This window comes from Anolis carolinensis, chromosome 1 (assembly GCF_035594765.1).
Source record: "Anolis carolinensis isolate JA03-04 chromosome 1, rAnoCar3.1.pri, whole genome shotgun sequence".
Taxonomy (NCBI): domain Eukaryota; kingdom Metazoa; phylum Chordata; class Lepidosauria; order Squamata; family Dactyloidae; genus Anolis; species Anolis carolinensis.
This window is the reverse complement of record NC_085841.1, coordinates 207,996,244-208,022,914: the sequence shown is the minus strand read 5'-3', so window position 1 is coordinate 208,022,914 and position 26,671 is coordinate 207,996,244. Positions and strand designations below refer to the sequence as shown.

General features: G+C 41.2%; 1 protein-coding gene across 11 annotated transcripts in view; it reads right to left on the bottom strand.

The window, feature by feature from the left end:
* chn1 (chimerin 1) overlaps positions 1-26,671 on the bottom strand; it is a 225,299-nt gene that overhangs the window by 89,145 nt on the left and 109,483 nt on the right. The window contains exon 1 of one of the 11 annotated variants that reach the window (XM_062969171.1): positions 13,727-13,746. The exons of the other annotated variants lie outside the window; for them this stretch is intronic. Within the exon in view, the coding sequence (XP_062825241.1) occupies positions 13,727-13,731 (5 nt within the window). The 5' untranslated portion in view covers positions 13,732-13,746. Of the gene's footprint in view, positions 1-13,726; positions 13,747-26,671 lie in introns of those variants that run through there. 11 annotated transcript variants of the gene reach the window in all.

Here is a 26,671-nt window from a genome sequence, read left to right as displayed (position 1 = left end):
TTTGAACTGGATTATATGAGTCTACATTGCCATATAATTCAGTTCAAAGAAGATAATATGGATTTTATATGGCAATGTAGGAGTGAGACAATGTGATTTGTCAAATATCACCCAGTAGGTTTCTATGGTCAAGTGGGGATTCAAATCCTGGTCTCCAAAGTCATAGTCCAATGCTCTAACCACTGCACTATGTTGGCTTCAGAATTAGAAACCACTAAAGCAGTGGTAGTCACGGAAGATTAATGAAATGTCAGGAGGAAATAGATGGCCGTTGTTTTTTTTGAAAAAAAAATACCCACTTCTTCACCAGGGTTTTTGGGCCAACAATGCTACTTTTGAAAATGGGAATCCTCAAACAGTAAACCCACAATAATTATTGGGGGAGCATGCTTTCCATTTGTTTGAACAATGTCTGCATTCTAAGACTACATTTTGAATTTTTTCTTCTGCTCAAGTATTAATTATAAACTTCAGAAGAATGGCCAAGATATACCTGTAGCAAATCTTTGTCAAGGTACTGATCTTTGTTGCCAGGCCTGAGACGGGGAGAATTTCTAGATATTTAAAGCTTGAAAATTAAGCATGCAAAATGTTATTTTCAAATTTTGGTTTACTTTATCATTCTACAATATGACACTATTACATAAAGCTATCATTTTCCCTCTATTACTTAGGAAAATACAAATTTTGTTTCCTAGCTGAAATTTTGGTTGTAAGAGAGCTATTGGAAGGCTTAATCTTTTACTCCCTTATAGGAGGGAAATTTCACTTTTCTGCTGAAGAGAAAATAAGGATTGAGTACATTTTCCTATCATAAAATGAGTAATAAAGGCATAAAGAAAATTGCAAAGGGTATTAGATTTGTCCTGATATGTTAGATCAGGGGTCCACAAACTAAAGATAATATGGATTTTATATGGCAATGTAGGAGTGAGACAATGTGATTTGTCAAATATCACCCAGTAGGTTTCTATGGTCTAGTGGGGATTTAAATCCTGGTTTTACCGATATTGTTGATTTATTGTTGTAAAGTTGTGTTTTTTGTTTTGTTTTTATATTGTGATGTTTGGGCAAGGCCCCATGTGAGCTACCCCGAGTCCCTTCGGGGAGATGAGGCAGGGTACAAAAATAAAATTATTATTATTATTATTATTATTATTATTATTATTATTATTATTATTATTATTATAAAGTCTGTGGGCTGGATATGGCCCTCAAAGTTCTTTACCTAGTCTCCGCCCTGAACTTTAGACTTAGGGTCACCTTAAGTCTGAAACAAGTTGAAGGCACACAACAGCAATCCTAATTAACCTGACTATCTCATCAGCCAAAAACAGGCCCACACTTCCCATTGAAATATGGGTAAGTTTATGTTGGTTAAAATTGTTCTTCATTTTAAATATTGTATTTTTCTTTTTTGCACTAGAATTAAGATGTGTGCAATGTGCAAATTAATTTGTTCATGTTTTTTTTTCAAATTTATAGTCCAGTCCCCCAGCAGTCTGAGACACTATGAATCGATCCTCTGCTTAAAAAGTTTGAGGACCCCTGTGTTAACATAGTTGCATCAGCAACTTATTAAATCAACAGAGGGTACTGTTTCATTATCTGGGAGAGAGCCAATAGTTCATTTTATGGTGGTAGTGGGTGGGTTGAAGGAATTAAACAATTTCCCTGTTTTCCTGTTATTCCCCCCATCCACGTTGCAGTCGTCGAAACAAGCATAGTTTATGATATAGGAAAGGGGGGAAGGATAACCAGTGAAAATGGGGAAAATGGTTTTCCTTCTTCAACTCCCTCTCCCCCATAAAGGGGGAGGTCCCCTTTAGGAGTCTGCTAGGATAATGGAACTGTACCCAACAGAGATATTTAGACAACTTCTAGAGTAGTTTTCCGTTTACTAGAAGTGTTCAGAAAAGAGTAAACTAGTGTCAGGATGCAAAAAGATCAGCATTCTCCAAGCTGTTCTTTTCACACCTGACTACAACAAATCGGATAAAGAAGACCATTTGGCTGGGAAGGCTGATTTATTACAGGGTCTGGTCTTCAAACGTGGGAAAGGACAAAAGGAAAGGGAAGTGTGAATGGAGAAGAAGAGACGTGAAGGGAGGAGGGAAGCAAAAACCCAATATACCGAGGGGAAAGAGCGGAAGACGGGCAGTAGAAGCTTTGCTGTCATTTTGGCAAGGCGGATTCAATAAAGTTTTCCATAGCTACAAGCTGTGTGAGCCTATCTTTGTCTCCTACACCTTCCAGGAACTTATATTAAGCTTCTACTCCCCCCCCTCCCGGCTCATCCTGTGAGGAAGGCCTCTTTGGTGAGAGCATGAACCCTGATGGAGGAGAAACCCTGAAGGAAGTTCACGGAAACAGAACGGAAATGGCGGGTGTGGGAGAAGGAGGCTTTCACAGTGAAGTCTGCCCTATCCCATTGGAGACATTTTTTGGAAGGAACTGAGGTCCAATTTGAGGTATGGACTGATCACAAGAATCTGCAAGCTTTACGATCCCCCCAAAGGCTGAATGCAAAACAGCTGCGATGGGCACAGTTCTTTAACCGTTTCAATTTTAAGCTGAAATTCTTTCCGGGGACACAGAACAGACTGGCAGATGCCCTATCTCGAATGCCCGATGCAAACTATTCGGCCCTGGGTGAAGTCGGAACTGTGTTCACGAAAGAACAACTGGGTTTGATAGTGCAGACCAGGGTCACAGTGAAGGAAAGACCCCCACCTAGTGGTCAAATACATGAAATGTCCCGGGAACTGAAGTTAGCTGCAGATGCAGACCCCTGGCTCCAGTCTCATAGGGATGAACTGTCTCAAACAGGGAGATTGTGGACTCACGGTTCCAAATATTATGTACCGGAGGAACTTCAGGGGAGGGTGCTGGCTCAAGCACACGACTCCAAACTCTCTGGTCATTTTGGATTTACAAAGACTCTGAAACTGTTGAACAGACAATTCTGGTGGCCAACCATATGCAAGGATGTAAAGCAGGGGTCCCCAAACTAAGGCCCGGGGGCCGGATGCGGCCCATCGAAGCTATCTATCCGGCCCCCACGGCACAAGGGCAGAAGGGGATTGGGCTAAATGACCCAAGGGGTCTCTTCTTCTCTTACAACCCTATTTATTATGATTATGATTATTATTATTATTAACATTGAGGCTGAGTGGCCATCTGTCAGGGATGCTTTGCTTGTGCTTTTGGTGCACAAAGGCTGAAGGGGTTTGGACGCAATGGCCCAAGGGATCTCTTCCAACCCTCTTTTTTATTATTATTATTATTATTATTATTATTATTATTATTATTATTATTATTATTAACATTGAGGCTGGGTGGCCATCTGTCAGGGGTGCTTTGCTTGTGCTTTTGCTGCACAAAGGCAGAAGGGGATTGGACTAAATGGCCCAAGGGGTCTCTTCCGACCCTCATTATTATTATTATTATTATTAACATTGAGGCTGGGTGGCCATCTGTCAGGGGTGCTTTGCTTGTGCTTTCGGTTCACAAAGACAGAAGGGGATTGGACTCAATGGCCCAAAGGGTTTCTTTCAACTCTTTTATTATTATTGTTGTTATTATTATTATTATTGCTCGGTGGCCAACTATAGTCCGGCCCTCCAACGGTCCGAAGGATTGTGAACTGGCCCCCCGTTGAAAAAGTTTGGGGACCCTTGATGTAAAGGGTTATTTGCAGGAATGCCCAGTGTGCGCTATGGCAAAGCAAAAGGTGGGCAGACCGGAAGGATTGTTGCAATCAGTAGCAGACCCCTCGAGACCGTGGACGGATATAGCTATGGACTTTGTGGTGGACCTGCCCAACAGCAACGGTTTTAACACAATCTGGACCATAATTGACCTGTTCTCCAAACAAGCTCACTTCGTGGCCCTTAAGAGACTCCCAACGGCACCTGAGTTAGCCAAATTGTTTCTGCAACACGTGTTCCACCTGCACGGGCTCCCCGAGCGGATCATAAGCGACAGGGGCTCTCAGTTCACATCTAGGTTTTGGAAGTCTTTCCTGGGCATTTTAGGAACTGAAAGGGCCCTGAGCACAGCCTTCCATCCAGAAACAGACGGAGCCACCGAGCGGGTTCAGAAGACCCTGCAGCAGTTCCTCCGTTGCTACAGCACATACCAGCAAGATCAATGGTCCTCGATGTTGCCGCTTGCCGAATATTGCATTAATAATTCGGATCACGCGTCCACTGGGGTCTCTCCGTTTAAAGTTGTGAATGGTAGAGATTTTCCACCATTCCCCGCACTGCAAAAGGACTTGCCTTCCGACGCGAAGCCGGGGGGATTGGGGTGAGAGGATCGCGGCCGCTTGGCCTTCGGTTCAGGAGGCCTTGCGCACAGCCAAACTGGATTACAAGAAATATGCAGATAGAAAGAGAACAGCACCCCTGGACTACAAAGTGGGGGAGTTAGTGTACTTGTCAACAAAGCACCTGAAATCCACACAACCATCCCGGAAGCTGAGCCCACGATATGTTGGTCCCTTTCCCATTTCGGCCGTTGTGAACCCAGTGACCGTATGGTTATAACTGCCTCATAGATGGCGCAAGGTGCACCCGGTGTTTCACGTTAGCCTGCTGAAACCAGCGCCGAACACTCACAGATGGAGTAAACCGGGTTCAGATCCGGTCCCCATTATGGTGGGGGCACACACCCATTTTGAAATCAAGGATATCCTAGACTCCAAGAAGTCTCGGGGGAAACTATCCTACTTGGTCCAATGGTCTTCACGGACCCTACACCCGGAATGGGTAGCAGCAGAGCATGTTAAAGCCCCAAAGTTGATAAAACAGTTTCACACAGTTTCCCCATAAACCTGGACCATGAACTCGAAAGGGGAGGGGGTTGGGCTCTCTCTCTCCTTCTTCTTTCCTTCTCCGGACTTCTAGTGCTGTTGTTGTTATTAGCTTGTTGGAACTTTGTCTCTCCCCGCAGCGTCGTCGTCCGAAGGGGGGAGTCATGTCAGGATGCAAAAAGATCAGCATTCTCCAAGCTGTTCTTTTCACACCTGACTACAACAAATCGGATAAAGAAGACCATTTGGCTGGGAAGGCTGATTTATGACAGGGTCTGGTCTTCAAACGTGGGAAAGGATAAAAGGAAAGGGAGGTGTGAATGGAGAAGAAGAGATGTGAAGGGAGGAGGGAAGCAACAACCCAATATACCGAGGGGAAAGAGCGGAAGACGGGCAGTAGAAGCTTTGCGGTCATTTTGACAAGGCGGATTCAATAAAGTTTTCCATAGCTACAAGCTGTGTGAGCCTATCTTTGTCTCCTACACCTTCCAGGAACTGACAACTAGAGAGTCTGTAAATGTGAAATGACACTTGCTGCAAAGAAGTCATATACCATGTTACATAGTCTTCGGTTATCAAGTATTGCCCTGGTTTATTTCCTCTCTCTGCAGTAGGAGAACAATAATTTTGTTTTACAGAACTATTATAGGGACTAAAATAACGTGACAATATTATTTGAACACTTGAAAAGCATTAGGTAAATGCTTACAGCATTAATTGACAAAAAGGCATCATCATTTAAAAACCTGCTGTCAATCTCAGATTTTATATTTCACCTGAACTCATTTAACTTTCTGACACAGGGAAATGGAACAGTTCCCATTTGGCTAATCTTACAATGTTAGAAGTACAATAACAGAAGCTGTCATGAAAGCTGCTTTTTGTTTATTAAACAGGAAATTAGTTGTATATAATTGTGTATGCTTGTGTCTTAACAGAGACTATTCCAGGAACATACAGAATGGACTGCGACAATGTCATCAGGACGTTCTTAATGGATCTATTGTGCATTTATTTGCAAGCAGCAGACCTAAAATAAACGATTTAGCTGCATTAAAACTTGTTTGGAATAGCTGTGTCTGGTCTTTCTGGCTGATCAGCAGGATGAAATAAATTACACAAGCTGGGAGAGGGGGCTAGATGGGAAAAGACAGTTCTGGCTTAAAAACAAAACAAAAACTTCCATACCATTTCAAACCTTGTATGGTGAACTAAGCAGTGGGAAGTCAGGAGGATTGTCAAATTCTACTTTTCCGAAGGCCAGTCACCTGGCTGAGACTCCTCTTTCAGTGCAGGAGAACTGAGAGAAGGAAGAAAGATTGTTGATAGATGAATAAAAGAGTTGAAAGAGGTCCCAGGGACAACTGAGTCCAACTTCCTGCTCAATGCAGGATCTCCCCAACTTAGGACAAGAGGAAACATGTCTATTAATTTTATTTTGTAAAAAATGGCAGTTTCTGGTTTGAGGTTTTTAAGAACAAAGGCAACTATGCAAAAACTTGAAGATGCCTCACAAACAACAAAACAGTGATACAATCAGGGCTTAGGGAAGCTCTTTCGTGCTAGAACTCCCATAGTTCCCTAGAGAGTATGGTCACTGGCTAAGGGATTTTGGGACTTGCAGCACTGGAAAATAAGCTCTTCAAGATCTGACTGTAGCTAGTATTACATCTGAGGGTGTTAAATGTTTCAAACAAAAATTCAGGTACTTGATCCCAGAGAGCATAAGAGTCAAAATCAGTCCAGGAAGTATATTCAAACATTGCTAAATGCTAGTTCTAAGTTTTATTGTGTTGTTTCCTCCCAATTGAAGAAAACAGAGTGTGGATTTAGTATAAACAAATGGTTTACACAACTGTAGCAATGTGTGACAAATTTAAGTTATATAAAGAAGATATGTCTCTGGGCTTTCTCCTTTTACAGAAATGTTGATACCAGTGGCAGAAATAACAGGGAGAAAAGTGAGTTTCCTACATCACAAAAAAGAATAATGGCACAGCATGTTTTGGCCTTTTATTCAAAGCTTTTATTCAAAGCTAACATTGTGCACACGAAAAATTAAACAATTAAACATTACAAAATGCATCCTGGCTTTATTATTTTCTTTCAGTAGCCTCCACTTTTTGTATGATTTCCATTTTGATGGCAAAACTTATAGATTATGTTTTTTCAACATACCAGGGTAGCTGGTGAAGTGGGCTAATCTCTTTACCCTTTTCTTTCTATTTTGCTCTTTCATCCAGGCTCAGTAACTGATACTTTGCCTTTCATATGAAAGCTCATATAGCTAAAGCAGGAGCACTCAGAGCAGAATCCCATTCTGTCCCAGGTCAAGCTTTATTGGATTGCTTACTACAGAAGCACAGCTGCAATCCAATACTGAAGCACTTTCTTTCTCTACTAGTCCTATTTCACTGTTTTCCCAATGCCAATGCTGCAAAAACAAACAAACAAAAAACCCAGAAAAAAACCCAACCTCACCAAAAAACTAAACAGCTAGACAAAAAACCAGAAAAGGGGGGGGGGGGGGGGGACAATGAGCTAGGCTCCCATAAAAAAAGCTTTGTAAAAAAGGGTTTCTTTGTCAGAGGTTAACTGTGGTATACTTGCATAACCATTTCAACACTGCAAACATGTTTCTGAATGCTGCAAAAAACATAAACAATTATGTACACTCAAGTTACACTTTGATTAGTCTTTTCTTTAGATGCCCTTGATTTTTATTCACATCCCTTCATATCTGCATAATGTATTTTTGTCTACAAAGATTAAAAAGCCTATATGATTAGAAGAGTGTTTGCAACAATAGTTTCTAATTATGAACATATTTCATTGGATTTAAATTAAACTCCTGCAATAGTGGGAAGTTATTGGCATCAGTGTACCACTGTTTTATGTTCATTTTAATCTATTGGTAGTGGTGGAATTAGATGGTAGAATTATAAAACCCATTTTAGTTTGGGAGGCATTAAGTATACTACTGTATTCTACAGATGTGTTGCAAGATATCCGCATCTTCTTGAATAGGAACTAGCACAAGCATGATAGATCACAAGAAGTTCAATTAACATTTGATTTTGCCTTTTCACCAAATTTAAGAAAGTATATTTTGTGGTTTTAATTCTGGGAGGGTTTGAATGTTAAACCATCTAGTGCTCTGCACATAAAATTCATCCAAGTCAGGATTTATTTATTTATTTATTTAATATACTGCTCTTCTCCCCCAGGGAGACCCAGAGCATAATGGAAAGATTAATGCCACATATAATACAAAATATAGTAAAAACCAACAATCGTAAAACACACTTAAAAACCAATATCATACCCAATTAAAACAGTAAAGCACTGTGTGACCGTTACAACAGGGCCAGTAGCATTGGGCCAAAAGTCAGAGCCAGTCTGTATTCAACTTCACATTAATCCAACGAATACATCAGGTTATATCAACTCGTATCCTAGAATGGGCCAAAAGCTTGGGCCCACATTCAGGTCTTCAGCTGCTTCCTAAAAGACATAAGTGAGGGGGCTTCCCTAACCTCCCTTGGCATGGAGTTCCACAGCCGCGGAGCCACTACCAAAAAAGCCCTGTCTCTCGTCCCCGCCAAATGCACCTGTGATGGCGGCAGGACCGAGAGCAGGGCTTCACTCGAAGATCTTAATCTGTGGGGCGGCTCAGAGGGGGAGATATGTTCAGAGAGGTAAGTTGGACCAGAGCCGTTTAAGGTTTCATAGGCCGAAGCCAGCACTTTAAATTGTACCCGGAAGCTAAGAGGCAGCCAGTGGAGTTGCTTCAACAGAAGAGTTGTATGCTCCCTGAATGGTGCTCCAGTTAATAACCTGGCTGCGGAACATTGGACTAGTTCCAGCTTCCGAACAGTCTTTGAAGGCAACCCCACGTAGCACGCATTAGTCCAAACGAGATGTAACAAGAGCGTAGACCACCATGGCCATGTCAGGCTTCCCAAGGTACAGGCGCAGCTGGCGCACAAGTTTGCCCTGGCCATCTCCCCATTCTAGAGAGTGACCAGAGCATCAACAGAATCACCTACCGAGGAGGCGGGAACATCCCCAAGAGCCATCAGGAATCCATTTGGATGTGTTTCTCTCGGTCCCACCACCATCTCAAATATGGTTGGTGGGGATTACAGAGAGGGCCTTCTTGGTGGTGGCTCCCTGGCTCTGGAATTCTCTACCTAAAGAAGTTAGACTTGCCCCCACTCCTCAAGTTTTTTGGATGAGTTTAAAAACATGGCTCTTCTGGAAGGCCTTAGAGCCTGTGTAATTCTGGCCAGCCCAATAACTCAATTGTGACACTCCGCACTTTATTGCTGATAGTTAACATATTTACAGGTTTAATTGCTTTTGGGGAACTTTATAATTTTTATATTTTTAATGGGACTTTACGTACACTGCTGTTTTATACCTATGTTATATATTTTATATTTGTATATTTGTATACTGTGTATTGTGGTTCAGATGTGGCACTGTAGTTCTTCTGTGAGCCGCCCCGAGTCCCCCTGGGGAGATGGTGGCAGATTGTATAATGATATTATACAATGCAGGTTCTACCATAATAAACAAGCATAAGTTTATAATACGAGTCCCCGTGCTGGGTAGAAATGCTGTAATAAATAAATAAATAAATAAATAAAAGGAAAATTTCAAGATACAAAAATTCTACTCAAAACACAATGCTGTCATTTTCTCATATGAAAATCTTTACTAGGACTATGCAGTTATGTCTGCCCTCCAAAGTTTCTTTCCTCAAACACAAGTCAATATCAATATCAATATCACAACTGAGAAATTTGAGCCTTTCAAGTCTTTTGTTGGAAGGGCAAGAGGTGAACACATTGAAAATTAAGAAGCTGTCCTCTACTGAATCACATTGATGGCCCATCTAATTCAGTATTATAGCTTGTTCCTGGATATCAGACAATACAGAATGTACTGCTGCCCATTAGCTCTCCTGAGCTCATCCTGGAAACCTATTATTACGCCTGATTAGTGTGCAATGGAAGAGAGGAAACTTTTTTGCCTTCCTTAGCAATATTCTTTGTTCTACATGGATAAAAACTTAGCAGGAATTATCTCCAAAGAACCAAAATATATTATCCAGCCTCCGAATACGTTGCCAATAATTGCTGAGGATATGGGAGCAGGTGGAAGTCTGTTGCTAACAGAACAGCTAAGGATAAGCTAAGAGTTCTGGCCAAAAGGAGACAGAACTGATGATAAATGGCAGATTGTAGTGGGAGGCAGTAGTGGTGGCAAGAAGAACAAGCACATAGCAAGAAACAAAAGGAAGGAAGGAAAGAGATAACAGTTTGGGGGAGGGACCAAGTAGCCAGGTAATTCATTAGACACAAACTCTAGATTATTGTTACACATACAGGACAGAGCACTAATTATAACACTACAGTCAGCCCTCCGTATCCACAGATTCTGCACTCAAAGATTCAACAATACTTGGTTTGAAAATATTAAAAAGAATGTACTCCCCCCCAAGTTTCCATTTTATATAAGGGACACAATTTTACTACACCATGTATATAATAGGACTTGAGCATTGACGGATTTTAACTATGTGGCATCCTGGAATCAATCCTTAGCAGATATCAAGAATGTTTTGCAATGATTGCTGCATAACTAGTTATTACAGAGCTAGGCCCTCTAGATATTGTTGGGCTATGACTCCCACCATTACTCACAAAGAGCTGATAGGAGTTGGGAGCCTACATTATCTGGAAGGTTTTTTTTTAAAGCAGACAGCACTATAATCTAGTGGGGCAGGTAACCCAGGAAGACCTGATGCCAGAGAATATGGACAAGAGAAACGTAGGCAGAAGTAAGAAGGGCTCCAATACAGGGTACTGACAGTTATTAGGATTTTTTTTAATTGCTTTGTTTTAGGCACATTAAATGATTTCATGCATTGACACCTTGCCACCCTCCAGATATTCTGGACTATTACTGTCCTAATCCCTGACCATTAGCAATGTTTGATACATTGATACAAGGTTGTTATGAATTTATATATCAGTGGTTCTCAATCTCTGGGTCCCCAGGTGTTTTGGCCTACAACTCCCAGAAATCCCAGCCAGTTTACCAGCAGTTAGGATTTCTGGGAGTTGAAGCCAAAACACACACACACACACACACACACACACACACACACACACACACACAAGTTTTGCAACAGTAAAACTGCTCCATTGTAGCAATCTAAAGTAGATTGGATAAATCGTGTCTCCAGAAGCCAGCCAGAATTCACTGATTCCAGAGAGGATTAATTATTCATTTACCCAACCCCAAAGCCCCCAGGGAGGTGAAGGGGAAATGTGTACTTAAAACAATAGATTGATCCCAGATCCCCTGAAAAAGGTGTTACCATACCACTAGGAAGCTTCTCTCATGTCCCTGCAAGCTAGAGCTGACAGACAGGAGCCCACTCAGTCTTGGCGGATTCGAACCAGCAACCTTCAGGTCAGTAACGCAACCTTCAGGTCAGCAGTTCAGCCGGCACAAGGGTTTAACCCATTCCTCCACTGGAACCCATGCATATATGTTTTCTATTAAAAGTAAGTGAAATGCGCTAAAATTGAGATGTGCAGATACGGTCCAGCATATCTAGGAAAAAAAAAATCTTAAAATGAAATAGTATTTATGTGCTTGTGAAAATCTTCCAGCTTCCCACTGTGAGGTGAGCTCACCCAAGGAGACAATTCTGGCATGAAGGACCCCATCCTGTTAAACAAGAAAACTAATCACCTGAGGGGATCCAGTTCGTAGGAAATGCTAGACACAAACAGCACCTTGAAGAAATCTGTATGCCTTCCATTGAACTGTTGATATTTGCTTGACCTCATTTTCTCAACAGCTCATCCTTTTCTGCACACCAAACTTAACCTATAATTCTGTCATGGACTAGTTTACATTTTTTTTTTCGCGTCAGGAGCAACCTGAGTTTACATATTGCCTCAGTCCATTTTGTCAGTCCAGCCCCTTCTCTGAGGGAGGACTCTCCAAATGGCTCCAGTTTCAAATGGACAAATTACAACTATTTATTTTTCCTGTCATGAAGAAGACTCTGTACATTTCTGATGTCAATGGGATTCCCCAGCCAACGAAAGCACAGATCAAAAGCTGACCAGTTTCTGGCCAATCGGGGAGGGCATGGAGGACTCTGAATGGCTGTGAAAGGGGATAAAATGTTTTGCTCTGTACTGCATGGTTATGTCCGATTTTTTCTGAGCGGAAACTCTGTATCAGACTTCCTTTTTTTATTAGACTTCCTTTCAGGCCTGAAAGTAAACGAACAATTGTTTATTGCCTTCAAACCTATCTGAGTGTTTCCATCTGGCTGTCAAAGTAACAAGGTGCACTGGGTAACAGATCCTCCCCTGTTCCTTAGCGGGTATCTGAATTTCGGCTTCAACTGAACGCCGAAGTATCTGGAGATCAGACTAGAAAACATGCAAGGTATTGTATACCAGTTGAAGAAACAGCATGCCCTGGCTAGCCTAGGTATCTTAGCAGATTCGTTCTGGTTAAATTAACTGCTTATACTCCATTCTAAAAACATTTGCCATTTGAGCTAAAAGATAATCCACGGATATCAAAGATATTGATGTTTTGAAACACTTCAATAAGAGGCATTTTCTCTCTGACATGAGCACTCAAACAGCATCAAATTGACAAAATATCACTTTTTCATGTGACCTAGGGAACTGAATTTAATTCATTTTAATCTTATGCTTCTCTCCTTCCCAGGCCAAACAATCACTCCCCACATGCTTTGTTTTATGTTGGAATATTTACATCTTACTTTTCTTATTATCATAGAGTTCATGGTGGTAAATTTGTAGAATCTAACAATGTCTCCTATCTACCCATTAGACATATTTGTATCTGCTGGTCCTAAGGGTACATGAGCTGGTTGCCTCGTGTGCCCTTAGGACCATTTCTCTAAGCACGTAACAATGTCATTGTCCCTTTGCTGACCTTAATCAGGTCCCTGGCTTTTTAACACTATCTTCCCTACTTTTGTTGCTATATTGCCCATTGCTTAATTTGTATCAGTTCAGTTGGACTCCGTTCTTCAATCCAACCTTGCAGAGAAGAGATGTTGTTTTTATTATTTTTTTATATATATATATATATATATATATATATATATATATATATATATATATAATTATATTTTAACCGCTGCCACCAAATTATAAAGATGTTTTTATTTAAACGCTACCACCAAATGTAAAGATGTTTATATAATGCGGTCACCAGATGCAAAGGGGATTATCAATGCTTGCCACTACTATGGGAAGATATAGCCACTAGCTACTTAGAGAGGAGACCTTTTAAATTTTGTTTTTCTTCTTTTTTCTTGTTTGCTTTTGATGGTAATATATATATGACAGAAGCTGAGATGTTTGAAAGAACAATAACATGTTTATTCAGGCACAAAGTAACTTTCTCTTTAGAGGCACTTTAGTTAACAGTTGAAAAGCTAGAATGAGGTGTTTCAAATTCCTTAAAATGTCACTTCTTTCTCTACTGCTCTAAACTGCAGTCACCCTGTGAATTACAATCACAGATTATCTGTTCCTTATCATGAGACAGACTACCTTAAAATAAGTCACCAATTTATTTTAAACTGACTCAAAATTAAGCATTTGAGCCTCCCTGATCCCTTCAACTGAGGATCAGTCTTCACTGTACCTCATCAGGGCACAGACTAACTGCTTCTTTTCAAACCTGCACTTCTCCATCAAAATGGCAATTGGCTCCGCCCACTTCTCCATGGCAACCAACTCATGAGTGCAGAGTAACTGAAATACTGACCCTTTTAAAACGCAATTAAACATGACATCTGTAAACTAAAAAAATACACACTTCATTACAAACCTCATTGTTAAAAATGCTTCATATCACTTGTACTGCTTCAATGCTCCATGTGAGAACGCTCCCCTTAAGCCAGAGAGATCTATTCTTCAATCTTTTGGTACAGAGTTTTTCCTCACAGAAGTTACATTATTTGCAAGTATTCAATGTCACATGGGTAACCCAGCTGATGAGGAAGCACCTGAAATGAAAGTTTATTCAAATTTTAAAGCTCCTTTTCTTTCCCTCTGTTTTTAAATTCTTCTTCAAATAAATCTGACCTTTACAGTACACTGCATATTAAACCATCTTTAAAATTTCTCAGTAATTTCCAAATTACACGTCTAATCAAATTAGGCTTGCCATTTCACTTAATGGTGTCTTATTTTTCCCCCTGGTTTTCTAATAATGCAACAATAGCATTTGCAGAAAATGGAAACCATAGTAACCAGCAAAACACTGTGCCACTGCAGCAGGCAATGGCAGCGGATCACCTCAAAAGAACACAGAGTGCTCCCATGTTCAGACACCTACCACCAGCACAATTCCTCCATACTTCCTTTTTAACTTTGTCCTAATTAAACATGTTTCCAACCACAAAACTGACACTGGGGATGATGCCTTATTGTCCCCTTCATCCGTTACAGGGCATTAAGCAAGCCCTACTGTTTAGCTGACTTTAAAGGCAGATTTAATACCCTCTGGAATTAATTAGGAATTGCTTGTTCCTTTTAGCTGTGCAGAATTTCTGATTTACATTACAGTGTATTTTGTGACACTTTCCTTCTCATCTGCATATCCAAGATTTTACTTTGGATAGTGTTTTTCCCTTTCCTGGCTTTAATAAACTTTAATAAAGTTTGCAAACCCATGAGAGGGAATAATCTGAACTCTATTTTAAACTGGCTGTTATAAATGTCTGGATGTACCCCATATAAGATGCTTGGATGCACACCTTTTAACACAACACTGTTAAAGTACAAAATCAGGTCAAATATACTATCACCATTAATTAACAGTAAGCTACTGCTTACCAGACACATGAAGTGCAATAGGGAGGATGAGATGCTACCTTCTGTACTCCAGCAAACAGTTGCCCTGAGACTGGAGAGTACAAATTGCCTTCACCCATTGGCAAGAGGACTGAGTGCCATAGGAGAGCGCTGGAGAAACGTCACAGGAAGGGAGACAATAATCTGTTCCTGACCATTGCCCAAAAAGGAGCTGCTGCAGGAGGCTTATTTTGACCCTCCCTGACAGAAAACACCCACACTTGATAACAGAAAAACTGCTATTACAGTGTTTCTGATCCTTTCCCCGCCCCCCAACTTTCTTTCATGTGTGTCTGTTATGTAGATTGACACTGTCTTATTTATCAATACAAGCGCAATGTTAAGAAAACATTAGGTACTTTGGGAAAGACCACTAAGACAAAAACAAAGAGGATGGTCAAGCCACCATTAGCTTTAGAAACTGTCTACTGAGCTTATCAGTTGAAAGTATTTTTGTTCTACCTCTTAATTCTATTCCAGGTCTCTTATAGTAAACATAAAAGGAAAAATTGGTGTACAATGGGCCTGCCATGTCTGCAAGGGTTTTGTTCCAGGACCAACAGCTGATATGAAGAAACACGTATAACCATTTATTAAATGGCGTAGCACAAAAGTGTTCACATTTTTATTGTCTCTATTTTACTTACATGGGGCACTACAATCAATGGTTGCTGGAAATTGCAGATCTGGAAGACCCACTAAATTCGTCATTAAAAGCCACTCTCATACATCCATAAAAATCAATCATAAAAATATTAGGCATATATTAGTCACAAAGGCTAGGATTAATAAGAATGCTTCCTCCCCAACACAAAGGAAATGATATTTTCAGGAGAGCAATATTTGCAAGAAATCACAATATATCTCAAGACCTATATATAGCATCCGAAAGTGTGGCTTGTAGTCAAGTTTGAATATGATTTCTTATGAGGTAAATGTGTGAAGAACATTTCTTGTTACCATGAAATTCTAGACTTCAGGGTACAATGATGAGTCAGATTGTTACCCTGAAAGGCCACTATAGGCTTTGCCAGTCCTGGCTGCCTACATGTCTTCCCCAGGGTCATAAGTAGTGTATTTCACTATCTTATTCATTTCCTTTATACAGTTTCTAATCATAGAAATAAGAGGAAAAGAATAGGGGGATGGGTTATAGTTCAGCAAAGAGCACTGTCAAATCCCTGCGGCTTATTCAAATTGTGTTAACATACTGTGATTCATGACTCCATGAATATCTGGACTGAGTATCACATAGTACCCACATGCACATGAATATGACCTCCACCCACATTTACATTAATGTAACAGCAAGGCAGAGATGAATATAGCATTTCAGTTTAAATATCGAAACATATAATACATCTGTATTTTTATACAGCAGCTAAGACTAAAAATAGTACAATGTTTTGAGTTTTGGAATATGACTCTAGAGACTAGAGTTAGAATTTCTGTTCAGTCAGGGAAACCCATCGGTGCAAGTCATACATCTCAGAGAAAAGCAAAGGCAAAACATCTCTGAACGAATCTTGTCAAGTAAGTCTCATGACAGGGTTGCCATAGGTAGGAAACAACCTGATGGCAGACAACCACAAAGCCTAAACGAGATAACATTTTTTTTTTTAAATACAGCATCTGATGTTTTAAAGCTTTAGTCCTCCAAATGTTTTGGACTTCAGCTCCCACTATTCCTAACATTTAGTAAACTAGCTGGGATTTCTGGGAGTTGAAGTCCAAAACAACTGGAGGACCAAAGGTTGGGAACCACTGTTAATAAATGGCTTTACATTCTACTCAGATACAACCAGCAAAGTACTATAATGGCCCAATATTAGATGAGTCAGATATGTCCAAGGTTGTTGCAAAGTCTGTATTTTTCATGTAATTCTACCTAAGAGTAATTGTATGAAAGTGGAATCTCAAGCACTAGACAATAAAAGCACCCACAGAAACCATTATTTACAAAGAAGGTTTCATGGGAGTCAAATGCGTTTTTCCAATGGTCACATTACTCATAGTTGATTCATGCCTTGATTGAATATGAAGATGCTACTGAGTGATCTCATCACTTAGTCAAGCACAGAAAATACTGCCTGACTATGATTCATTCTTTTATACTAGGAATCTAAATTATATGGGTAAATGTACAAGCAGTGGCTGAAGCATTGGACTACAGTCCTGGAGACCAGGATTCAAATCCCCACTCAGCCTTGGAAATCTACTGGTGATCTTAGGCAAGTCACATGCTCTCAGCCTCAGAGGAAGGCAACAACAAACTCCCTCTGATCAAATCTTGCCAAGGCAACCCAATGATAGGGGTTGTCTTAGGATTTCTGTAAGTCAGAAATGACTAGAAGCACACAACATCTAGTGTCATAAACAATAATGACAATATTTGTTATCATTTTATCTTAAACCTGTAAAAGGTCATTTCAGTGAAAATCATTTTAGTGAAATTGCTGAATTCTGAAATTAAAGCCATTCTGCCAAAGAATCAAAGAAAGATTGGTAATCCCAACTCAAGTGGCATAATTGAACCATTTCTTGAATGACAGACCATTAAATCAATTCCATTGATTCAATGAATTTACTCTAGTGAGGTCTAACATTAGAATACAAAACATCAGCCTTGTGAATAAGAATGTTCAAGATTGAGAGAGAAAATATTAAACAAAGATCAAAAATACTCCAAGAGCCAGATTCAAGGACACATTGCTTGTACACATCAAACAATTAGGATAAAAACAGATACAGGAATAGACTCTCGCTTATCGAACCTTCACTTATCCAACATTCTGGATTATCCAACGCAGTCTGCCTCTCACCCAGATCCACAGCTCTTTCTCTTGGCAGCAAGGACTAAACTTTTTACAGATTTAACTTCTGACAATGTTGTTACTGTCAGTTCATTTTATACAATTATATATTTATTTGTAGTTAATTTTTGTTGTTCAATGTTTTTTTAGTCAATGTTTTCAATACATTGCGATGTTTTGCTGCTAAATTCATAAATACCCTAATTACTACAGAATGTTACTGTATATTGAATTGCTTTTTCTGCCGATTTGTTGTAAAATATGATGTTTTGGTGCTTAATTTGTAAAATCATAACGTAATTTGGCATTTAATAGGCTTTTCCTTAATCCCTCCTTATTATCCAACATTTTCACTTATCCAACGTTCTGCCGGCCCGTTTATGTTGGATAAGCGAGACTCTACTGTACATCCACAACTATCTGGGACATGTTAGATATTCACAATCAATGGGAAATATTTTACATTTCTGGAATCCCCTTACAAATTAAATAAGTACAATTTAGAGGTAAATTGTGTGTGTTCCATTAACTAGAATAGTTTTTTCCCCATAAGAATATTAAGAACAGCCAAAAGCCTATCTAGCTATACTTTCCATAGTTACCAAACAGATGATGTATGAAGCCCCACAAGCAAGGGCCGAGTCAATAGCTTTCTTCCACAGTTGGTCTTAATCAAATGGGAAACTTAACATGCCATCAAAATGTGTAGTAGTACTGCATAGGATACAGATGCTGTTTACTTTTTAAAAGCAGCCACAGGGAAGGGATAAAAGAAGTATCCAAAAAGCAAGAAAAGTGAATGTCATTATTAATGAAAACAAAAGATTTCAAGGAGAAAAAGAAAGAAGGGTAAAGGCAGTGAAACACCCGACTGATATTGAAAGAAAGCAGATGTCTGCTGTTTCCTTCCTGTTGGGAAGGAAAGACACATTAGACAAAGGTGAAAATCCCAGCTGCTGGATGCCGTAATGCTCAAGGATAAAATATATTTATAGTTCAAATAGTGCATACAAGAAAGAGAAAACGAAGAAAGTCCAAAAAAAGTGCTCAGGACTGCTTTAAATCACTAAATAAACAAGACAAGGAATTTTGACATGGGTATAAAGTATATACAAGACCAAGACCACCCTGACTAGACTGGATGGAAGTTTATATCAGAGGTGAAAATGTGGCTCTCCAGATGCTGTTGGACAGCAAGCGCTATGAGATCTGAATAGCACAATCAGTGGAGAGGTCTGATGGGAGTTGTAGTTCGTTGGCATCTGGAGGACCATATGTTTGCATCCATTTTTTATTCAGATGCACCTATATGCCCCCCCAAGACAGACTTAGTAGTTAAAAGTAATTTGATCCCTGAAGCACAGCGAGTGGTATTGTGTTACTTGTGAACCATGGATACTAGGCATGGTCAAAATATCAAAACGATTCTTATATCGGATTAAAATCGGATGTACCCCTCTTTTTGAAGTGGTATCCGACACGGGCTATCACGGGCCATCAAGCTTTGTAATTCGAAGCATTCTTGCCCTATTCTCATTATGTCTCTTAAATTTTTTCGTAATTTTTTTTGCCTCAAAATAATTTTTAAAAATATTTTTTAATTAATTTTTTTTAATGCAACCGAACTTGTTTGGGAGCGCAGCACAGCTGTGGCTCCCCGACCAATCACAAGAGTCCATGATGGATGCAAGGGTGGGGGCTAACGTCCTTTGCATGCGCACGCATTCTTCTTCTATAAAAAGCCCGGTTTGGGCTGCCTCGTGGCATTCGGTTCGGTGGGAGCGCGCGAGGGTGGGTGGATGGATGGATGGATGGATGCTGCTAGTTGTTGTCTGTGGGCTACTATTTGCTCTATCTGGCTGGCAAGCAGTGGGAAGGGAAGCAGAAAGAAGGGACTGAGTGAGAAGCAAAAGGGAGAAGCGGCTTAAGGAGTCTGGGAGGGTTGTATTTCTTAAGAAGAAGCCAGGACTCAGTGTTGTGCTGGCTGGCTGGCTGGCCATGGGTTTTTTGCATTTTGTCCCAGCTGAAAAGAAGGAGAAGGAAAAAGCAGGACTGTGTTGGGTTAGGTGTTTTTTTTTGTTTTGGTTTTTGTTATGTTTTTGTTTTGTTTTTTTGCCAAAAAGGGCAACTATAGCTGGCTGGCTGCCCTGGTGCTGGCAGCTGTCTTTGCAGCGTGGATGTTGAGAAAAGGGATTCTTGGAGGGGGTATTCCTTAATAAAATGAAATAAAAATATATAGCTGTGAGGTTCCCTTTTGTGCCTCTCCGCTTGGCTTCTGGCTGGCCAGTGGCACTGGCCACTAAGTGCATATTGAGAGAAGCGTCTGTTCCGAGGTTTTTCTTTTATTTAAAATAATTTTCTAAATTCAATTTAATTTATATATTTTTTTATCTCCATTCCCCTTTGTGCTTACACTGCTTAGCCACCATTTATGCCTTGCCTTTCTTCCTGATTTTACATTTGGCAAGGCAGTAGCTAGTAGGCAATCCTGAGCATCCAAATTTATAGTTGTTATTCTTTCAAAATTTAAAAAATAATTGAACAGACTTTAGCTCACACTATGCATGAGGGCACAAGCTACACAGTACCACTCCACACAAACCCCTGAGGTGGTATAGCCTCCTTTCTTAATGGTTGCTGGTATGAACTAATGTGGTAGTTTTCTCACTGTTTGTGGCCCATCGCTTCAAAGGTAAAGGTAAAGGTTTCGCCTGATGTTAAGTCCAGTCATGTCTGACTCTGGGGGTTGGTGCTCATCTCCATTTCTAAGCCGAAGAGCCGGCACCTCCAAGGTCATGTGGCCGGCATGACTGAATGGAGCGCCGTTACCTTCCCGCCGGAGCGGTACCTATTGATCTACGCACATTGGCATGTTTTCGAACTGCTAGGTTGGTAGAAGCTGGAGCTAACAGCGGCTGGAGCTAACAGGTTTGAACCTGGGACCTTTCAGTCTGCAAGTTCAACAGCTCAGTGCTTTAACACACTTCGCTACTGGGGCTCCAAACACCACGTCAAATCTCCACCTGGCTGTTCTCTGCTGCTTGGCTTGCACTTCATCCCAAATTAACGGTGCAGCTATATCTTTATTCCTTCATGGTCGCTGGCGAGAGCTAACGTCATAGCTCTGACACTGTTAGTGGTCCATCTAATTGAATCCAGACAAGACAGAGGTCCTCCTGGTCAGTCGTAGGGCTGAACAGGGAAGAGGGTTACAGCCTGTGTTGGATGGGGTTGCACTCCCCCGAAGACACAGGTTCGCAGTCTGGGTGTTCTCCTGGACTCATTGCTGAGCCTGGAGCCCCAGGTTTCAGCAGTGGCTAGGGGAGCATTTGCACAACTAAGACTTGTGCGCCAGCTGCGCCCGTTCCTCGGGAGGTCTGACTTGGCCACGGTGGTCCACGCTCTGGTTACATCCCGTTTGGACAACTGCAACGCCCTCTATGTGGGGTTGCCTTTGAAGACAGTCCGGAAGCTCCAACTAGTACAACGGGCAGCAGCCAGATTAATAACCGGGGCAGCTTATAGGGAGCGCACCACCCCCTTGTTAAGCCAGCTCCATTGGCTGCCGATATGCTACCAAGCCCAATTCAAAGTGCTGGTTTTGACCTATAAAGCCCTAAAGGGTTCCGGCCCAATCTACTTGTCCGAACATATCTCCTCCTATGAGCCAGCAAGATCCCTGAGATCATCTGGAGAGGCCCTGCTCTCGGTCCCACCTGCCTCGGAGGCGCGGCTGGTGGGAAAGAGGGACAGGGCCTTCTCAGTGGTGGCTCCCCGGCTGTGGAACACCCTCCCAAGAGAGATGCGTCAAATTCCAACCCTGTTGGGCTTCAGACAAGCCTTAAAAACATGGCTGTGTGCCCAGGCTTTTAATCAATAAATGGTGAAAATGACACGGACAGAACTATAGACAAAGCATGAGGAAGAACGGATCTGATTTTATTTTTGAAATGTATATTTTAATGCATAGTGTATTTTAATAGTTTTAACCATTTTATGTGCTGTTTTATATTGGTTTGTATGGGCATCTAATTGTTGCCACTGTTGTAAGCCGCCCTGAGTCCCTTCGGGTGAGAAGGGCAGGATATAAATGTGAGAAATAAATAAATAAATAAATCTTTCCTGTTTGAGCCCACAACCACGTCAAATCTCCACCTGGCTGCTCCCTGTGGCTGCCACCACGTCAACAATTACTGTGGTCCTATAGCTATCTTCTGCCTTAACGTTGGAAGCTAGCGTGATAGCTTTCTCACTGTTTGTGGCCCCTTGTCTATTGAAGACAATTACTACAAAAAAGCATTGGGAAATCCAGAACGTTGGATAAGCGCGTGTTGGATAAGTGTGATTCTACTGTACATCCATTTTTCACTGAAAAGAAGTGTCTGATGTTGCCCTCTGTCATGCCAGAGAAAGCACAGTACTTTGGGAGTAATGTAGCTCCATATGCTTTCAAGTCTTCAATGTCTTCTGTTGGTCAATGTACTAGATATGGGGGGGGGGGATAATGCCTTTACGTGCATCATCAAGAACGCTTGCATTGCTTTGTGGAACCGTTCGAAAGACCACAACGAAAGCACTGGAGACACACGATATACCATATTTTGTTACATTGGCCCAAAAGAGAATATTATTTGAGGTATAATTTTAAGAATGACCGGTGAAGGGATAGGATGCTTATCATAACATGACAAAGGAATTGGGTTGTGTCCAAAGAGTTGCAGGGAAAGGAACCAGACCGGTTCTATTTCAAAGCTTCTCAATTGATCTTCATTTAATAGGATTTAACCACAGCTGTAATTGGCAGATAACAGGCTTATCTCTGCACAAAGGACAGCTAACCAGTGCGCTGGTGTACTTGCGTTATAACTCCACTGTCATCCTGTGAACTACACAAAACTACCTCTTCTTCCCTCAACCGGGGCGCGGAAATTACACACTTTATCAAGTCCAATACTCGTTCTGTTACTGTCAGAGCATTGTTCTCCTTCAGCTAGTTACTTGGTTTTCTCCAACCTTTTCTGTTCACGTTGTCCCTAGTACGGAATGATGCTTCGTATAGATATCTGAGTCCTTCATTCTGCCGGCCTAGCATCTAGCAGAAATGGCATACCAATAGAGTGCATTTTGTTTTTACTTTGGAAAAGGGTTACACTTAGGCTATTTCCGCGTATTGCCTGCTGGGGTGGTCTGGGGTAAGACGCCATCCTGACATCACAGAATGAAATAGTTGTAACGCTCTAGGCTGCACGAACACTGGAAATCAACACATAGGCCAATAAACTATCTAATATCTTTATTAAAGAAATAAAAGAAACAAACAAAAATAAGCAGAGTATATAGTCCAGCAATTGTCCTTTGTGGAAAGGTGAAATTTAGTCCAATAAAATGAAATTCAATGTCCAGTATTAGAGTTCAAAGTTTAAAATCCAATAACCGAAACACACTCAAACTCTCAGGCAGTTTGAGTGGGGAAATGAGCAAAGTCTTCCAGGGAAGTTCTTGGAATAAATGTCCAGAGCAAGGATTCAAGGCAAGGCAAGGTTGTTCGTGGTGGATCTAAACGCAGTCCACACTTGGCAAGGATGGGGATGTAACTCCCGGTGTTCTCAAGAGTAAGCGCGCCGGCAGGCCACTGGGAAACTCAGGAACAAGAGTCGAAGTATGTTTCTCAACAGTCACGTTGAACTCTGCAACGGGTAACCTTTGCACAGAACTTTTATGGAAGTTCAAGAGCTCCCTGAAACAGGTGCTTGTCTCCCCATTTTCCCAAGAGAACGAACTGGTAACAACATACCTGCCAGATGTTAGCCTCCCTTAATCTTCCCAAGGGAAGAGGCTCAGTTTGTGGATTCAAACACAATCACTCCGTCCTGCTAATCTTGCGCTCCTGCGGATAATCTGCCTCTGACACCTATCTGTTTGAATAGAAAGTCTCCTATCAAACACTGCGCTCTCCGGGGAGTCTGGGAGAATTGCCTCAGGCTCAAGGCTTAATTGGGTCTTGCAAAACATCAACAGACGGCATCTGGAAAGGGAGACTTGCTGGGCTGGGAAAAACTCCTCAGTAGCTTGATCAGTACTGACTCCGGAGTCAGGGGTCAAAGGTACCTGAGACATCACAATAGTCAAGCACTAGTCAAGCAATGCCTAGGGAGGTGCACAACTGAATTCTCAAGGAGATGCTGGTAGTCCACAATTCCACCATCTGTCCAGAAGTCGGATAACCCGCCCCGGGTTATGGCAAGAGCCGGAAGTACTTCTTGCTGGTTTGTTGGTAGAATTTGGCCAACCTCTGGAAAACTTATTAGCATGGTACAATTCGCAGCTGGGGGGGGGGGGGGCTTTGTGACTGCAAGAAACATGGTGGAATGGGTAGCCTCCAAGTTACTTTCCAGTTTTTCATCATCTGGTTCCGGGAGTGCTTCTTGCTGGTTTGTTGGTAGAATTCAGCCGACCTCTAGAAAACTTATTAGCTCAGTACAATTTGCAGCTTGGGGGGGGGGGGGGCTTTGGGGATTTCTTCCAGTTTTTGAGCATCTGATGTAAGGGTGTCGCCCGACCTCCCGGCAGGCTGGCAGCTTGCTTCTGGTCGGCCTCAGGGGCTGTGGCGGAGGCTCCTTCTTTGGAGGCTTTAAAGCAGACGCTGGATGGCCATCTGTCAGGTGTGTTTTGAATGCAATTTCCTGCTTCTTGGCAGAAAGGGGCGGGGGGTAGGTGCTGGCCAATGGTGGCTGGCTCCCCAGAGGAGTGGGACCCGAGCCCCCATTTTTCTTGCAGTTACAAAGTTCCCACCCCACAACTTTTTACAAAAAGGCGGGGGTTGGGGGCCGGGCCACTCTGTCCAGTGATTTCCGAGATGCAAAGTTAGTTACCTAAGTAGAAGGACTTTCACATTGAAGAAAACCCAATGGAAAAGGAAATAAGTCTTTCAATGCAGGAACAAAATGGTTTGTTTCTTTTATAAACTATGAAAATTCACCAAAAATGAAAAGGTAAAGAAAATGTTCTGCAATTTGGTGAGCTGGCAGGGTTGAATGTGTTCTCCAGTCTATCAAATTTGATCAGGATAGCTAAAAAAATGAGGGCGGGAGGGCCCTGTAAAAGGCCCCCCTGGCGCTGTTTTTTTCGTTACGGCGCATGCGTGTCTGCCATTAAGGTATCAATTTAGAGCATTACGGATTTTCAGAAATATCCAAAAAAATTGAGGGGAAAAATCGGAAATAGTTTCAAAAATGAAGCGCAGGCACCCCCTACTTTAGAAGCGAGTTTAGAAACATTTCTTTCATTGAACGCTCATGCCTAATGGATACAAAGGTTGTACTTTGTGAATAACTAAAATGGATCACAAATGAAATGAAAGGAGTAAAATGTTTTGGGTAAAGATGTGTGAGTCATTTGTTCAGAAGAACTTTGGCAAAATGATGGATAAATATAGATTTGTGAAGTCTGCCAAACATGGATATATGCAGGAATGTGACACAAAGAAGCAGGACTATGAAGAAATATGCTTCAGGCTTGAATTACACACTTCCCCTTCCTAAACAAAGTAAGACTAGCACATTTCCTACTTTCTTTTTGCAGACCAATAAAAACTTTTCTATTCTGACAGGTATTTGATATGTGACTATAGAAGGTTCATCTTATACAATGTGCTGCATATTACCAATTGTTGTGCTGGTGTATGTATTTCAAATGATGCACACTTTAACCTGGTTTTAATTTCTGGTTGTTTAATTGTGTTTTAACCGTTGCAGCTTGTGGACTTTTAACAATGTATTTTGAATGGTTGTAAGCCACTCTGAGTCTGAAAAAAGTAAATACAACATCAATAACAACAGCAACCAGATTGCATTTGCTGCAATTACAGCAAAGCAGATCCTCTGGCGAGGAAACAAATATGGCACAAATGTTGCAGGCCATTGCAACCACTCTGTCACTATCAATGTCCATCATCCACAATTGTCCAGGTTTCTCCTAAAAGTCTTCCATAAAATGCACCCATGTGCCTTCTTTTCTCTTCCTTCTCAGATCATGTGCTTAAGGCAAAAACAAAGCACCCACACAAGCACCCCAGCAGTGCAGCCAAAGAGCAAATGCTGACCTCCAAAACATAAGCTCATCTCCTTAAGGTCTTCCACAGAGATAACAATGATCAAGCCTTCCATCTTCCCCCGAACAGCAGGACAGGAACTTGAGCTTTTCTAAAGTAGCTCCCCAAAAGTGTGTCTCCCTTTGGTGTCATTTCCTTCAAGAGCAACCCCGCCAGCAGCCTTTATTCTGCTGTCTCTCAGCATTCGCCATCTCTCCTTTTAACCCTCTCCCTGTTGGCAAAACCACTAAAAGCATTGTGCTTCTCTCCTTTACTCTGCTTTTTCTCCTTTTACCTTTCTGTTCATTTCTTACCACTCTTCCTTTTGTCTGATGGAAACCTATAAAATCTTCTGCTATTGTCTTCCGGGTTGCTAATGGAGGGCTAACATGTTCCCATATCAACTGTAGAATGAAAGAGACATGAAACGTGGTGCTTGCCAACTGAAGAGCAATGAAAACTGGTTAAATGAGCATCCAAGTGTCCCCAAACTGTCTCCTGCAGCAATAAAGCAACTCTAAAGTGGTGATCTGGCAAGCAGACAGGATAGGGGGTCAAGAGAAAGCAACAGCTTTATTGTGTGTTTTTTTGCCTGTCCTTTGTGGGTAACAAACTCTGCAATAACAACTCTCTTCAGCAAGGAAACTAATTTTCAATTTAAGAAGCCTTTCTATCCAGTGAAGCAAACTACCCACTTTGTCTTTTTCAACAACAGTCCATGAGTAGAATGTACGGATTTTTTTTGTCCTTTTTCTGTTTCGGGTTATTATTATTATTATTATTATTATTATTATTATTATTATTATTATTAACTTCATTTCTATCCTGCTCTTCTCACCCCGTAGGGGACTCAAAGTGGCATACAATATATATTTAGGCAAAAATTCAATGCCTCATTATACAAAGCAAATAAAAAACATAACATAATAGAAACAATAAACATATAAATACAATTTACAACCATTAACATATTAAAACTTAAAACAGCATCTAGATACACCCTACTAGGCTAGGT